The sequence below is a fragment of the Diplotaxodon limnothrissa genome, linkage group LG14 (assembly GCF_057381915.1).
Source record: "Diplotaxodon limnothrissa isolate DT_005_m linkage group LG14, D_limnothrissa_male_GT1.1, whole genome shotgun sequence".
In the NCBI taxonomy this organism is placed as follows: Eukaryota; Metazoa; Chordata; class Actinopteri; order Cichliformes; family Cichlidae; genus Diplotaxodon; species Diplotaxodon limnothrissa.
Genome location: NC_140609.1, coordinates 38,280,098 through 38,298,125, shown reverse-complemented (window position 1 = coordinate 38,298,125; position 18,028 = coordinate 38,280,098). Strand labels below are relative to the sequence as shown.

Below are 18,028 nucleotides of genomic sequence, written 5' to 3'. Positions count from 1 at the left end.
TGCAAAAGGCATGTTTGCATGGGATGCATTACAAATGCTTAAATTTTCATATATCTAATTTAATAAACACAGAAACTATGCAGGATGGAGACTTCGCATTGATCATGTGGTCTACAGTTTTTCATTTAAATTATTATCTTTCATTTAAATTATGTAAATGGAAGCTTTTTGTTTGTTTGTTTGTTTGTTTTTTGTCACAGTAACTAAAATGTCCAGTCTCTCTCAAGTGGGTCTGTCCTGGAAAGCTACCCAAAACCGATTGCCTTTTGGACCATATTAGTTCACAGCTGTCCAATTAAAGGGTTTTAATTTAGCCAGTGTGCCTGACTCAGTGGGGGGTATGCAGTACCTCCCTCAGGCCTATCAGTAGGTCATGAAGGGCAAGCAGGAATTAGATTTAGGTCCACAGACTGTTAGCACGCTCTGGTTATTCAGGCTGATAAGGTTTAGGTGACAATAGCACCGCTCTCTAAAGCACAGCCGTGTCAAAGTCTTCTAAAACCAAAAATCCAGCTTCCACACTGTCATGAGGAGAGAGACGAGTCAGGGTTTAGTGGTTTCAGTTCTTAGTGCAATTCTTTGGTATTTAAAAGAATTAAAGCTGCATGAAGTCAAATTCAGTTCAATTCAGAGTTATTTATATAGCACCAAAACACAACAGCAGTCACCTCAAAGCATTTTATATTGTCAGGTAAAGAACCTACAGTAACAGAGAGAAAAACAGTCACTCGGTGCAAGCAAGCACTCGGTGACAGTGGGAAGGAAAAACTCCCTTTTAACAGGAAGAAACCTTCAGCAGAATCAGGGTCAGGGAGGGGCGGGCATGTGCTTTATCCTGTAACATTCCTCATTCTTTAACAGCAAAAACAGACACTAAACATTCACTAGATAAAGTAACTACTGGAAGTGAGGTGGAAACTAACCCCTGCACTGGCAGGAAGTATTGCTAAAAAGGCTGTAAACCAGAATTTACTTTCAGAACTGATATGATATAAAATACTGATATGCTCACATCGTGTTTGCAGCTCAAAACACGTTTGTAGTTGTTTCAAATGTCCTCTCTCGAAGGCCCTGCTAGAAGGACACAAGCTGTGATAAATCATTTAAACATGGAGGTAGCCTCTCTTGTGTAGCTTGCATACTTTTGCAGCTAGTTTAGAGAGAGGTGTTTCTTTATTCACCCTCTCCTACAGCCTAACCTGTCCTCCTATTTTTAATTATCTGTGAATATTTGCTCTCTCTCTGTTTGACTCTTTTTCCTGCTTTTCATCCTTCGTTCTTCTTTCACATTTCCCTTTATTTACTCCAAGTTTTTTCTCCATTTACATCCTTTTCTTCTTTTTTACAGTCACTCCTATCACTGCTTTTCTTTCTTCCCTTATCATTTTGTTTCTGTCCGTCTAAACATTGCCTCACCGTTGGAGGATGTTTCACATCTGATACGTGCAGACATACACGGCATGACTGCACACAACCTTTGTCCCAGCCCCCTGCTGGGGTAATTAGATGCTGAAATATTGATAGTGTGTGTGTGTGTGTGTGTGTGTGTGTGTGTGTGTGTGTGTGTGTGTGTGTGAGAGAGAGAGAGAGACATTTCATGTGTTTGTATGACATGTATGTGATGGTAATTCTCTCTGTTGTTATTATTAGACCATTTTTGTGACCTTTAAAGTCCCGGAAGAATTAGCAAAGGTCAGTGAGGGAGAGAGACTCGAGAAACAAAGGACAAAAGAAGTTAAATGCAACAATAGACATCGAGCTGGAATTAAATTCTTTTTCAATTTACACCCTGTAGTCTGGCTGACACTGGCTGTATTATTCCTGCTTTCTGTTTATTCCTCTAGACTTATCTGATAACAGTTTTTATTCAAAAAGCATTTATTTTATACTTGGACAATTATTACAGTAATGTTTTCTTTCAAAAGTGCTAAAGATTTCATGGCTTTACCTGCTTATTTTTGAAAATATTACAATATTATTTATTTGTTTAATTTTCTTGAGGTCATAGGTATTAAAGTTTTGTACCTTTCATTAGTTTTTAATTTGTTTGTTTAAGTTCAGTTTTCAGACAGGAATTTGTTGCTTCAGTTTAAGGTGACAATATTTTAGTCACTTATGTAGACGTACCAATCCAAAAACCTCCTCCCAGCTCTATAAAAATAAACAAAATAAAGAATAAAACTGAAGACATTTTCTATACCATAATAACACCATAATAGAAAAACCACTGATTACTACAAAGTTAAAATTAGACAATTAGAGGTAGTTTGGTAAAAGATGTTAAATGTTTGTGATGTAAATTAAGGAAACTTTTGAAGTGAATGAAAAGAAGGCAAATCAAACAACATCCTGTCTGAAGTGCACTGCACACCTGACTCACCGGAGAACATTTAGATTTGATATAATGGCGGTCTTAAAGGTTGAACCAGGCTCTGTTCAGAGCTCTGGTGTAACTCAAGCTGTGCTGCGGTTCAAAGAGAAACCCAAACAAAGCGTCTAATGAGGTTGAGGTGTTGCAGCTGTCATACGTCAAAAAGTCAAAGGATCAGCCTGAAGCTTCATCAAGAGGAGCCTGAATAATTTATTAACACTAATTCCCATGCACACAGATACACATGCATAAACACTGTTTGCATGCGAGTGACCTGAAAAGAACAAACCCAGTTATCCTGTTTACTGTAACAGAATACTGTTCAGGTGCCTCTGCTGTGTGTTGTTGTTTTTTTGCACTCATACCAGCACTCACTCTCCCATGTTTTTGCACAGTGATGGTCCCAAGCTCATCTGTGCCAGACATTCTGGACCTCATTTGACCCAGATTCATTTATTCTGGGTTCATCTGACCGTAGAATGCACTGCCAGTTTTCATTAGGCTCTCTTAATGAACTTTGGCAAAGTTTCATGTGGCATTTTTGTGCCATTTGTAAGTAGTTATTTTCCCCTTGGAGCCCTTTATAAAGGTTTCTATCAGTGAACGTCTGTTTTACTGATACATGATTAATAAAAGTGTTTTATTAATCACTTTGTTGAGTGAGTATTTGAAAATGGGAACAAGTAATTTTCAAGGCCTCTGCACTTTCTATAATTAATCAGTATGGCAGCTTATAACATTGTAGTTTCTCAGATGTTCGGGCACTACTTTACAACCTGCCGCCATGTTGACAAATTAGTTGAGGTTGTATTAGTCTCTATTTATTTCAATACAGTTTGTCTATTCTGTTTGTTTCTAATTATACATCAGACCCAAAACCTTATAATTCATAATGATATACATAATGATGAGTTCACTGTGAGATGATCTGAATCATTATCATTTTTCATGTATTTATAGCAAACTCTGAATAAACGAATCTATTTCTCACTCTCTTCATTAGAGTCTACAGGTGACTGCTGATGTCCAACCATAAGGATAAAAACCAGGGCCATGGTCATTTTACAGCAGGTGAAAACACACACACACACAGACACTCTCACACACACACACACACACGCACGCACGCACGCACACACACACACACACACACACACACACACACACACAGACACACGCACGCACGCACGCACACACACACACACACACACAGACACGCACACAGACACTCTCACACACACACACACACACGCACGCACGCACGCACACACACGCACGCACGCACACACGCACACACGCACACACACACACACACACACACACACACACACATACATACTCCTTTCCAGCTCCAAATCGTTCACTGTTACACTCTACTACAAAAGGTTTGCATGATTTGAACAGCCGGTTGGGTTAGTAGGGCTAAACTGTGCACTTTCGATGAACATACTATGGATACGTGCAATCAGTGACATCAGACAGAAATGAGAGTAAAACATATGAAACAGAGCATTTGGAGTACTCTTAAGCTGGAGCTTTTGGCACAGAGGGACTGGCATGCAAGCTGACCTCATGTGAAGCTTTTGTCATGTTTAACACAAACATTCACCACTGTAACAACATATACTGTATGACACAAAATAATGAAAGAAGAAAGAACATCTGAAGCTACAGTGTTCCCACTTTATTTACTCTTTCTTTAAAAAGCATGCACACACTGTAAACAGGGAGACCAGTCAAATCAAACAAGATGCTGTATGTGTGTGTGTGTGTGTGTGTGTGTGTGTGTGTGTACTACTTTTGTATCAACCTCTTTGATACTTAGTTAATGCGCTACTGAACTTGTCTTCTTTTCTGATCAGCTAATGAGCCCTGACAGCGTTCCCCTGCTGCAGAGGCACAAATGGGGCGAGCCAACAGAACAAGCAAATACATTCAATAATACGCCACCCATCTCTTCTGTGAATGTTTGTCTCGTCAGACACACTCTGACTTTTATCCAGTCTGCAAAGGTGTAACCAAACTAAACAGGAGAGGAGGCATGATTTACTCAGTCAGTGGAATACATTTTTTAGGTTCTTATGTGAGGAGGAAAAACAGACAGTTGGGGGAAATAATTCAGGAGCAGGACATTTTTACTTCGACCGTGGAATAAAGCAACTGTTGAATCTGGAAGACGACATGGAAAAAGGAATTTTTATGTACATATTTTTTTTATTACTCTACTTTGGAAAAGTCCCGATCAGCAGTCGTTTGTCAAATCTGGCTTGAAAAAGATTTTTTTTTTTTTTTAAACATGAAGGATTTTCTGTAGATGAGCAGTATGCAGGTGTTAATGTGGTAACCATGGCAATGAAAATAAACAGGAAGGGATCTGATTGGGCGCTGGAGGGCTGGGATCCAAACATACGCCGCCTCAGCTACAAATGCACCACCCTCATCAAGGTAAACTTCAGGTCCAATTAGGGGATGTTTGAATGATTGTCATTTATAAACACAAATTGCTGTGTGTTTTAGTTTATGCTGAGTTATCACCTGCTGCTAGAAAAATAAGAGGTTTTGAGTCTTTTCTTTAAAAGTTTAAGAGGGAACGTTGTGATCAGGTCACATGGTGACCTATAAAGCCCTGAGTTGGGTCAGTAGTCCAAGTGAGAGTCGGTGCACATGACCTGAGACAACGGCATCATTGCTTAAAAACATACACATAGAAGATCACTCCTACTACACTTTATGTACATATCAAATAAATCTCTCTGACATTTCTCATAGTTTATTTTATCCTTTCTACATAGTACAAAATGCTCTTGTAGGATTTTGGCTTTTTTGTTTGGCTTCTTTCACCCCAACCTGTGTTTATTTACGTTAAATAGCTCTAATTAATTAATGGTCTACTTCTAAATATCAGCTGGAGCACATGTTACACCAACTGAAGCGTGATTTCATTAAATAAATACATTTAACATTATTTGTCCACTGTACTGTTATGGTGATCTGCGATTAATCATTTTTATTTCCTTAATAAATTGTTCCGTCCACGCCCAAACCTTCGATGACAGTGTTTCAAGACCTTCAGGTATCTCTTAAGAGTCTTATGTGAAACGATCCATTTATCTAGCATATGTTTGCTGATTTCAGGATAAATTTTCACTTTGAAGCACCATCACATTAACACCAAGGAGAATCTGTGTTCTGTGTTCAATCAGTCATCACCTGCTGAGGAATCACCATCCCACCTTCTTTGTCTATGACCTCCTTTGTCCCCTTGTTTCCCCATACCTCACTGCACGTCCTCCATCCTGAAGCTTCACAGTTTAAGGGAGGTGTTGGGGAGTGAGGTGCTCAGTTCTCAGATGTTTAAACGAATCAATCCTCAGACGAAAACTACTTCCTCCGGGGCCTAAGACCAGGCTATTGATTTGTGAAGCCACAAAGAGCCTCTTTGAATTGCTCTCAACGATGCTCTTCAGTTCATAGACTGTGGGAAACTCTGGGGTCTGTGAAGATGGCTGTCTTGTGATGTCAGATCAGCAGGCACATATCCATTATTTGTGTGTGGTTGGCTGCACACAGTGGGCGTGGCCATGGGCTGAAGAATTATTTTTTTAAAACCCATTTATGTCCATATAATACTATCCATCCAAAAAGATTATAAACTATTAGATACGAGACTATATTATAATTATGTTGTGTTTTAATAATGTTATGTAATTATGTTATAGTTCTCTGTTTCTGGTGAAAGTAGTAACATCCATCAACCTCCTAAATGTTTATGGGAGCATCAAACAGACGCCAGTAGTTATGATAGACTATAATTCAGAGATATCTGCTCTTTACCAAACACGCCTGCTTGAGTTGTGAGACAGTGGTGTAGTAAAACTTTCATGCAGAGCAGCAGAGGGCAGACCACAACCTGCAGACAGACACTGTTGTGGTGAAATGATACTTACAGACTCTGGAGAGAGCTTGCATAACTTCTAGGGAACCATTTTCACAGAAAGGGTAACAAGACACCTAAAGCTGCAGGTATATCTCCAAGCAGGCCTCTAAGACTGGGTCTTAAGAACGCCAGTTTGATCAGAGTGGCTGTGTAAAAACACTCACTTGATGTGATAAAATGCTAATATGTGGTACGTGAAACATTAAACAGTTCAGCTTAGAGGCATAGCCAGAGCCCACCTGATGAGCACGATGCATTAACCATCTAGACAAGATCAAAAATGGAGTTAAAAGACGAATGATAAATGACTTAAATTTGCCAAAGAAATATTAGCTTTTATGGCACTCTTCAAAAGAAGTGGTGTCCCTCTGAAAACAACCTGAGACGTACCATATCCACAGCTTCTCAGCTGTAGACAATGAACAGTTGATCCCAGGCAACTCACAGTCTCTTACACTGTCACTGCAAGGCCAGTAGGAGGTGCAAAGGTGCAAGACATTAAACAATTTAAATTTTGTAAAATTATTTTTTGTTAAGTTTCCAATCACATATTAATATTAAGCACTTCCTTCACAAGTACAAATAAAAAACCTGGAATTCAGAATCTAAGCTCCCCTTTTTTGTCCTGTCTCTGCAGGAAATCAAAGTTTAATCATTCAGCTGCCCACAGGTGGCAACAACAAGCTTGTCCTCCATTTCTGATTGTCTGTGGCACCTGGAGAATCCACAGTCTGTGGGAGAATATGAGTCTATAAGCTTTTGCCACACAGTTTCAGTCTTTGTAGTTGCACTGTGTAAAAACTTGCTGTGTTATTGCTCTTTCAACATGAATGTTTCTTGTGAATTTATTGTTCAAAGATTATTTTCTCTGTGTGCTCGCTGCAGAGGGCTTTTATTTGTTCATTGATGCAAAAAGAAGAGCCTGTTTATGATTTTATGGCACAATTAGCATATCATCATATCTCATCCTGTGACCTTTGATTTGTCACTCCAATCTAAATGCAAATTAGCTGTAAATGCATTTGTTGCTCGTATATTCACTTAATAACTGTCTCGTCCGCCTTTGTCTTAAATTATTGGATTATTCAGGATTTCTGCAATGATCCGAATGTCTCTTTAGGTTGGTTTATTCCCATATAATCAAAATGTGAGGAGGCTTGTTTAGCTGTATCGGCAGTGTGTGGTTTTCGTGTGTAAGTTCTCTTAAGAGTGTCCTAGGTTTGGGGCCCTTCAGTCTTGAGTTTGCATGTCACTATGTAGGTTATCGTTTATAGGAGCTCTGGTTTCTCCTTCTGTTGACATCATGCCAGGTTATTGCTGCAAATATCGACCAGGAAATTCTCACAAAATATATTCTAATTCCTAAAAGTTCCCCTAATGGTTAAATAAGGTTTTAAAGAAACACAGTCAGTGGCTTCTTTAGTTACATTTTGCCAGCATTGATTTGACTCCATCCTACCTTTAGAACTGTTTTAATGACATAGACCAGTAGCTGGAAACCTTCTTCAGAGATTTTGGTTTATTTTGACATGACAGCATCGCACAGTTGCTGTATGTTTGTCAGCTGCACGTCCACGATGTGAGTCTCCCATTCCACCACATCCCAAAAGGTGCTCTACTGGACTGAGATCTGGTGACAGTGTTGACAATTTGAGTAACGTAACCTGCAGCTACAGTTTCAGACTAACTGGTACTAAAATGTTCAAAAACTCCAGCAGAGGGCAGACTCACCTGAAGAAGAGGTTCAGACGGACGCTGTGCAGTCTGCAGTGGTGAGATGATACTCACACACTCTGGAAACAGTTTGTGTAACTTGAAGTGAACCTTCGAAAGTAACAAGACGCATAAAAGTTACAGCTGTGACTTGGCCGGAGCCTTTAGACTAAGAATCTCATTGACAAGAGATTTTGTGTGTATGTTTTCAAATAACAGATATCAAAGCTACTTAATGCTTGCTGCCCTAAAAGTCAAGGAAAATTCTATTGTGAGAGGAACCCCATGTTATGCATCATGTCAGTCAATAAATGACGGGATAAAATGACATCTTGTGGTTTAGAGGATAAAGTGTGACAGGAGTCAGCATCCTCGGGCAGGGTTTTCTTTATTGTTTGCATTTTTATTCAAGGAAAAGACTAAATGTGGGTTACTTACCAAAAGCATTGTTACAAAGTCACTTACAAAATTTAAACCCCATTAAAAGAACGGGGAGCAGAATGACGTACATTCATAGTTTATCATTTGAAACAGGAATAACTGTTTTCATACGGGTAGTACGTGGGGACACCGTGGTTCATAGTTGACATCCAGAGGCCTCTATCTGCATTTTGTTACCTTTCCACACAGGAGACACCATAGCAGCTGCAAGTGAGTACCTGGCTCATGTCAGGCCTGAATTATTTACCTGATGAAAGAGGTGATGACACACACCCATCCACTGCAGGCAGCATGGACATTACATCAGTGTGGCTCGTCTCAGTCACGTTTGTCCAAAGAATGAGACGTCAGGGCGTATGTGCTTTTCATGAGTCTGTGTTCTGTATCAGTGAAGTTGTAGTTTACTCTACAGTCTCATGTAAACTGGAAAAAGTACAGAACTGGCAGGACATAATGCGCTGATGTGTCTGCAGACGAGGCCCATTTGGCAAAACATATTTTTCATGTTTGTGTAGAAGCTCAAGTTTGACAACAGTTTGAGTCTTTAAATCATCTTTGAAGACAAGTACTAGTAATTTACATGTTTTGCTTGAATTAATGTTATTTCTTATGATGGCCAGACAACCACATATGGAAAAGAAATAGAAAAAACTTATAAAGACTTGCATCAGATGTGGCCTACTTCATATAGTGAATCATATAAGGCTTATATGATTTACTCATGAAAGTGGCCACTTTCATATATTTCTTTAGTAAGTATTCAAAACATACAAGTTTCATTTCAATAATTTTTCAAAGAATGTTATATCTGTTTTCACTCTTGTATGCTTTCATACAAGTTTCACACAAGACAGATACAAACTTTATAAGATTTATATATAACTTTTCCATATGAGACTGCCTGATTCTAACTTCCCCTCAACTGAAAAAGCACAGAAAAGATGCTCTCTATAAATATAATGGTTTCTTCTAAACCTGCAGACCTCCTTAAAGCACCTTAAATCAAGTTATTTTGCTAATTTTCTGCTCTGAGTTTTTATTTTTTGACTCTTCTAAAGTAGCTTTGCATGATTCACAGTTCAAAATAATAATTTCTATGCATTTTTAAGGCTCTCAGTTTATTCTGTCTGAAACAAGCTTCCCTCCTTCTCCCTTTAAGACAGTTTTGTTCTGACTGGTTGCTTCTTGTAAACAGAAGCTTTGAGTGGGGTGTCAGTGTGAAAACTTGAAAACTGTATGTCTGAGATTACTATAGTATTAACACTGTGCAGAATGAAGTGTGTGGCTCAAAGAGTTTTATATCCTGGTTGGTCACACGAGCTTCCCAGTGCTGTTCAGTGGGTCATGTCCCCATTTGCTGTCTGGTTAGTTGACCTGGGGGCTTCATTGATCTCTGAATGACTTCTATATAAAGCTGTTAATGTGAGACTGGGGGTTGCCGTGGGGGGAATACTGCCCTGAAACATGGTTACAGGGCCTATTTGAGCCTGTCCCAGCTCACACTGGGCAACAGGCCAGTGTGAGCCTGGTTTGAGGAATTGTTGGTTTTGGTATTTAAATGGGAAGCTCAGATTATCAGCAGGTAGATCCACATATTTGATTTTGGGAGTTTTTTGAGCAGCTGCCAAGTTATTTGTGTTTCACTTGTTAGGCAGATGTATAACCCACTGCAGTAAGGAGTCACTGCCTGGGTGGGGTCTTTCTCTGTGGAGTTCTGTACATGTCCATGTGCCTGCATAGGTTTCCTGTGGGTACTCCAGTTTCTTCCATTAGCCCAAATAAATGCTTGTTAGGTGAACTGAAGAAGCGGAGCTAAAAGGACAAACTCAAGGAAGAAATCTGTCTCATCTTATAGTTCTTTAAAAACATTTTCATAGCTTCACATTAACATTAACATTAACAGTCATTTAACAGTCACAAAGAAAATGAGTCTCCCAACACTTTCAGAATCACCATGATGAGACATTGGAATAGATGCATCAGATAACTTCATTATACTGTGTTACAGAGATGCAGGAAATATTCAGATTCATGGAGAAATAGAAATGCAATGCAAATGCTGAAATTGGCTGCAAAATGTCTTTAAAATCGCTCTATTTAGGAATTTTCAAAAAAAAAAAATTTGCTTAAAGAAAAAATGTTTATGTTAGTCTATGCATATGAGAAATAATATTTACTAAACTTTGTTTGTAGTCGTGTAATTAGATTTCTGTTCAAGTAACAAACTCATCTCTCTGATCTCAGTGCTGTTTCCATAAGCTCATCAGTTACCATCCAAACCTACAGCAAGTGTTCAGCACTGTAACATACAGCTGTTTGTCAGAAATAACAGCAGTAAAGGAAACATGGAAAAGAAAATGAAGGGAAAGAGAGAGAAAGAGAAAGAGAGCGGCACACAACAAGAAATATAAACTAAGAGACAGACAGACACCAAACAGATCCTCTGTGTTAAATAATTCAGCATGTGGTCTCTCTGTGTGTGTGTGTGTGTGTGTGTGTGTGTGTGTGTGTGTGTGTGTGTGTGTGTGTGTGTGTGTGTGTGTGTGTGTGTGTGTGTGTGTGTGTGTGTGACAGATGCTTGGTGGTGTAATGTTCAGGTGGCTCAGTTGGCTAGACGGAGTAGTTACTTAATTAAAGTGACTTATATGTAACGCACACTCAAACAGCTATTCATGGTGACACACTCACCCCTGAGTCAGAGCTCACGTCTCATGCTGAACACGGCTGGCATTCTTCTGTAGTTGGAGAGGAAGAAGATAAACAAACCAATATGAAAACCGTCAAAAACAATAATAATGGCGGACAGGATGTTTTAGAGTTGAAGCTAATTAAATTTTCCACCCATCCACTCAAAACTAAAAAAGTCTGGGTCAGTGGGTCATTTAAGACAGATTATTATTCATATCAAAGTTTATGCCAGTCCGTTCAGATATTTTATTTGTACAAGCCTCTGGACAGTAAAAACATTTTGATCCCACATACTGATGCAGTGCAGTGATGAAGCAGTCAGCAGCGTTGCCTCACATTGAGAAAGGTCTGGCTCTAATCTGACATTTATTTATTTGCAAAGACGTTGTTCTCTGGAGTAAGTCTGGAACAGTAAGTCATTTCATTTTCACCAAATTTAGATGCAAAGAGACATTTTTTCCTACAACTCAAAAGCTACTTTTTACCTTTAACATTATAGACAAATCTCAAAGAGATCTCATCAGATCTCTTTTCAACGAGTTTCTTTGTGGTTGGGCAAGTTTCACTCGTCATTTATTTATGTGCAAACTTTTAATCCGTTTTGGTTTGGCCTATTATGTCACAGCCAGGCGACAAAGGCTGTCCCAATTAGGAGGCTGCTCCAAATGCGGCCGACCCATTCTTCATTTCGCCGAATTTCAGGGGGGGTTGGGTGTATCCTCCGTGGCCCAACCTATCCCAGAATTCATAGCGTGGTCCAGCAAATTCCAGTTTCCAACAATGGCGGCAAATACTTAGTTTTAATATTACTCTTATTACTATTTTCAATACTTTTTTATTTAAATCATTATTTATAATATTTTTATAATAATATAAAAATACTTTTAAAATGCAGCAATGGCGGAGGAGCACGACTAAAGAGTTTGAAATATTACTCTTTCTGGGTCACAAAATAAACTTTTAAGATATTTTCAAGAAAGTAGGTTTGTAAACTTCAAATATCTGCTTGATTTATCAAGACATCACATATTACATGTTACCCACCAGCTCGATAGCTGACTGGGTGGTCAAGGCTCACTCGAGCCGGCGAGAACACTGGACTCCCAGCACATTGTTTTCAGACCTGCGCAGTCCTTCGCTACTCAGGTTAAACATGATATATAAATCACTTAGATAACTTAAAAATGCTAGTTTGGCTTTTTTCAGTGTTTCATTTGTTCCTGAGTAAATCGGTTTGGCTGAGATTAAAGTTATAGTTTTCACACATCTGAATAAACGTCAAACAGAAAACTGATTAAACAGAAGTGTGAGATGGTCAAGAATTTACTCACGTCCTGATATATTTTAGTGAGCAAGGAGCAGACAGCTGAGTTTAACTCCACCGAGACAGCTGGTGATACAAATCTCAAGGCTAGACCGTCCAATTTCACAGCCTCACACTTCCAGCCTTCTCGGTCTTCGAAGGACAAGCCCCACATAGACGCCGAAGGCTGGGTCCTCCGAAGGATGCAGCCCCTGAATTGGGACACAGCCAAGGCTAGACACACAGACATGGAGTATGACTGGTTAGGGGAACAGACGGAACAAACACGGAAACAAGAGTAACTAAACATGAAACACAGGAGGCACAGAAACCAAGAGACTAGAAATTCTAAATAATAATGAAAGCAAAGACTATTAATAATTCAAAAACACTGGGTCACCGACTCAGGACCATGACAGCATCTGAAATGACCAAATTCTACCCTCCTCTCAAATTTAAGCTGAAAGTGAAAGGCCATTATTTTACTTATGTGATGCATCCTGTGGTGACTACAGCGTATTTATGACAGTAGGAGCCTGCAGTGGGCTTATCTAGGCAGAAATCCAACACCATAGGACACACCTGAGGAGGAAGTGACACCTGGTTGCCATGGGCAGCAGGGGATGGGTTAACAAAATGTGATGTAGAGAGTCTGGGAGAGAGCGAGAGAGCAGGAGGATTGTTGGTCCCAAAATGTTACAGTGGAAACTTACTGCACATTTTCAAATTGATTTCTTTATTGAAGTTTTTACATCCAGCAAGGTCAGAAAACAGGACCCTGGTCTGGGCAGAGCTGTTTGACTGTAAGAGGACTGATACTCGACCTGTTTTTCTTGGAATTATTTTTCCCCACGACCCCAACTTTTTTTTTTTTAGATAAACCCGGTGAAGACAAACAGAGGTGATGTGTGCCTGTGATCTGGGAGGAATTTCGTTTGTTAAACATTGAAGATTTTGGAGAATTTTGCAAGAAACTAAAATTCAATGAACATCTGAACAATTTCGAAACATTTCCTCTCATACGTGTGGGTATCGCCTCTAGACCGTTACCTCTGGATATAACTGTGAGCGTGCTTGTAAGTAAGTTTTCACTGTGCACGTGAAGATGTTCAAGCGTCGGGATTATGTGGAGCTTTATGAGAAGGATCAGGCCAAATGGGCGCTGATACGCAACGTCAACACTGCGATGAAACACAGCACTCTGCTGCCGGTATGCTGACACTGCTTGTGTCTTAAGTCTCATGAGTCATAATTACATGGCTTTTATCTGTAGCATTTGTGTTGCTCCCTGCTTTGTTATTTACGTGTGCCTTTTTTCTTATACACGAGAAGAATGCTGATGTAATACTGCAGAACTGTGTGTTAAAATAATTATGCATGGTTTTCTGTTCTGGGTCACTTTTGACTCATGGGTCATCTGAAGAGATCATGTGTGTTTACGTTTTTAACATGGCTGTTTATGTGTGTATACTTCTTTTACTCATGCTTCCCATTTTAGCTTCTCTTCATTCTCTCCCTGTTCAATCCAGAATTTAATTTAGAATCCCCTGCTCATGTACAAAGAGCTGCATTTTAAGCCCCCATCAATAGTATCTTAAAGACCTCATAGTGTTGTACACTGCTCAACACACTAAGGGAATAATTGTCAGTCAGAGTAAGCTTCAGTTAAACTTCGTGAGCATTGAGCTGGTCAGTTAAGGGGACTGTTAATGCTGAAAGACAACAATGACACACCCCCCAAAACAGGAACAACTTTACAGGTGGACACCCCCCCCCCCCCCGAACCCTACAGAGGTAGCACAGGTATTCCAGCTCCTCCTGGATGGCACATCATTATTGCCGCTCCCAGTAGGTTAGCTGCGTCACTCAGCACAGTCTCAAGTGCATGGAGGAGATTCCAGGAGACAGGGACCGCAGAAGGTCCTCAAGCCATCAGCGGGACCAGTATAAGGTCCTTTGTGACAGGAAGAAAAGGATGAGCACTGGCAGAGCTACAGGCCATTTGTGTGAATGTCTCTGACCACGCAATCAGAAACAAAAGTCATGAGACCTGAGGGCCCATCGTCCTGTAGTGGGCTCTGTGCTCACTGCTCAACACCGTGAAGCCCGCCTGGCATTTTCCATAGAATACCAGTATTGGTAGGTCAACCACTGGAGTCCTGTGCTTTTCACAGATGACAGCAGGGTCATCCTGAGCACGTGTGACAGACATGAAAGGGTCTGGAGAAGCTGTGGAGAACATTAAGATAGCTGTAAAATCATTCAGCACGACTGGTTTGGTATTGGGTCAGTGATGGTCTGGGGAGGCATATCCATGGACGGACACACAGACACTACACGCTAGGCAATATCACCGTGACTGCCATCAGGTATCAGGATGAAGTCCCTGGACTTACTGTCAGACCCTACGCTGCTGTAGTGGGTCCCAGGTTCCTCCTGGTGCACGATACGCCTCATGTGGTGAGAGTATGCCGGCAGCACATGGAGGATGGAGGATCTGATACCACTGAGGAGGAGCCACGCTCAGCTGACTTATATCCAGCTGAGTGAGACGTTATGTTTTGGTCCATCCAACTCTGCCAGGTTGCACCTCAGACTGTCCAGCAGCTCAGCGATGCCCTGATCTGAGGTCAAGATCTGGGAGGAGATCCCAGGACACCATCTATTGTCTCCATAGGAACAGGCCCCGATGTTATCAGGCATGCAAGCTTCTGTAGGCCGTACAAACTACTGAGTACCATTTTAAATGGCTGCAATGAATTTTTGTGAAATTTTAGATTACTGGCTTAACATAAAATCTTTATGTAAATTGGATTAAACCTAAAAACTGGGTCTAGTGGTAACCTACTAGAAACGTCTGGAACTGATTAAAGGTCAGACAGAAACCCTCAAAGCAAAGCAAGGATTGTCAGTCTGCTGCAGGTACTGTATTAAAAGCCAGTCGAGTGTAGAGTAAAGGTATATAAGACACATTATTAAAGAGAAACAGTTCTCAAAGAAACCATAATTTAATTTCACGTACAGAAGCCTGTAACACAGAGATGAAGGTAGAAGTTCTAACTTCTAGGGGGAAAAGCTTTATTTGGCTTTATTTTGGGCCGAAGTCAGCAGATTTTTTTAAACTGTATTATTCGATTTTACTTTTCATTTTATAAATGCAGGTTTTCTGTCTTCATAGCCTTTAAAATAAAAGTTTCAAAGACATTTAAGGATTGCTGCTGTGTGGCAAGATTTGTTTCGAAAGGCTTTGAGGAATTATTTAACCTACAGTCTGATTTCTTCAGACCACGAGCTGGTTCTAAGTTTTGATGAAAAATATTGTTTTTCATGATGAGTTCACATATTAACGCACTTTTCTGTCAATGCTGCTTCACGGTTTCTTTCTGCTTCTGGCTGATTTCTCATGTGATCTGACATTGCTGTTACTCTGACCTTGATACTTACTCTGTTACTCTGACGCTGAATGATTTAACTCCCAAAATCCTAACATCCTGATTTCGGTTTGACTGTCTGACTTCCTTTCAGGGCGACTATGTCTGGTTGGACCTGAAGACTGGTCGGGAGTTTGAGGTGCCGATCGGCGCAGTGGTCAAACTCTGTGACTCCGGACAGATCCAAGTGGTGGACGATGAAGGAAATGTAAGCACTTACATACAAATAAAACTTGTTTTTTAAAGAACATGTCTTGGGAAGCATGTCAGTGTCTAACACTAATCACAGACACCATGTGACTGTTGAGATCATTAAAAACGTTTTTGTTTTTTTTGTTTAGGATCAAAAATGTCCTGAATTTCCAATGTGCTTTCTCAACTTAACTTCCCATCCTCCTTCAGGAGCACTGGATCTCCCCCCAAAATGCCACCAACATCAAGCCAATGCATCCCACCTCCATCCACGGGGTGGAAGACATGATTCGCTTGGGAGACCTCAATGAAGCTGGTATCCTCCGTAACCTGCTCATCAGATACAGAGAAAAACTCATATATGTGAGTATTACTGCAGCGATTACTGCAGGGCTGAGCCTACTGAATCTAGTTTACCCTGGACAGGCTCCCAGTTCCTCACCATTATGGCTACTCTTCACAATTACACTACACTTACAACTTGACTCAAACTGTGGCAGGAAGTAGTGTTTGATATATTAGAAATTGTCATCAGTACTTGGAACCAAGGAGTGACTGAACAGGCTCAGGCAGAAGCAATGCTTAAATATGAAAAGCCTAATTCTGCTCATTAAAGAAACTCTACCAACAACTATGTAGAGTACAAACTAAATCATTCACACTTGTAACCCTCATCCTGCTGGATGGATGGAACTCCAACAATAGAAATACCTTCATTATTTAATCCCTTTAATACTGTTTAAAAAGATTTTTCTACACAGAGTAACAAATATTTGCTCTTCTGCACTAAAACAAAATTTTATATAAAGTCTTTTCTTAATTTTTTATTTGATTATTTATCCCCTCATCCCCAATGGGTTGCAGCAGATGCCCCTCGCTGAGCCTGGTTCTGCTGGAAGTTATTTCCTGTTAAAAGAGAGTTTTTTCTTCCCACTGTCGTCAAGCGCTCGCTCATAGAGGTTTATCTGACTGGGGTTACTCTGTATTATTGCAGCGTTTTGACTTTACAACATAAAGTGTCTTAAGGCAACTGTCGTTGTGATTTAAAGTTTAAGGCTTTAAAAGGCTTTAAAGTTTAATACAAACCTCATTTTTATATAGAATTTGCTATATCTCATTTATTTTGACCCTACTGCTATATGTTCTGTCTGTTTAAGCAGCTTTTTAACACTTTATTCGTCACCTTACTCTTTTAACTCTCTGTCACTTTTTTCTCACTCCTCTCCTGTCATCATAATACCTTCCTTGCTTTATTTTCTCATTACCTCTGTTTGTTACCCTCCTTTATTTGTTCCTGTTTCTACTGAAGACAAACTGTGGTGGCAGGGTAAGTCAGCCCCTGAAACCCAAGCATAGACAAAGGCTAAAAAATATACAAGGATATGCACCCACTGCATGGATTTAATGCACGCTGCATGGCCTCGATCACAGTATACAGCGTGTTTGCTGCACGTTTCAGTAGACATCATGTATTTGATGGGACTTCTTTTCTTATATGCACTATGGATGGATGTGTCATGTTGGCGCAGGGACTATAGTAACTCACTTTGGCTTAACAGTAACCAAACTGAGAGCTGCACCATGTTTCCAACATGGCTTTCTGTTCTCTTATGGCGAACAATGATACGTTCTCATTGTCATCCTTCAACATCTGAGCTACTCGACCTGTGTCAGCTCATGTACCCGCTAACCGGCACCGGCTTGTTGCTCGATCCTTTCGGCAACAGACAGCCGCATGACATTTTTTTGTAATATTTCTGACGTTGTATTGTGGACATTTTACTAAAGGATCTTCGGCTGGCTTCTTTGATAATTTCTCAAATTTAACTGAAAGACTTTAATCTGATATTGACAGGTGCTTTAATCCTTAAACATGAAACATAAAATGCTGACCTGTTCATGGCTGTTCAGTTTTAAGATGTGTTTTTGAACTATTTGTTAGCTTCTTATTA

The 18,028-nt window shown here is 40.0% G+C and overlaps 1 protein-coding gene across 2 annotated transcripts in view; it reads left to right on the top strand.

Moving 5' to 3' along the window:
* Window positions 1-4,717: 4,717 nt before the first annotated feature.
* LOC146619404 (unconventional myosin-VIIa-like) overlaps window positions 4,718-18,028 on the top strand; it is a 48,432-nt gene continuing 35,121 nt past the window's right edge. The window contains exons 1-4 of one of the 2 annotated variants that reach the window (XM_085370363.1): window positions 13,559-13,663; window positions 15,979-16,092; window positions 16,287-16,439; window positions 17,386-17,403. In XM_085370363.1, coding sequence (XP_085226489.1) covers window positions 13,559-13,663; window positions 15,979-16,092; window positions 16,287-16,439; window positions 17,386-17,403 — 390 coding nt within the window. Of the gene's footprint in view, window positions 4,817-13,558; window positions 13,664-15,978; window positions 16,093-16,286; window positions 16,440-17,385; window positions 17,404-18,028 lie in introns of those variants that run through there. The other variant, XM_085370364.1, reaches the window with a different exon arrangement.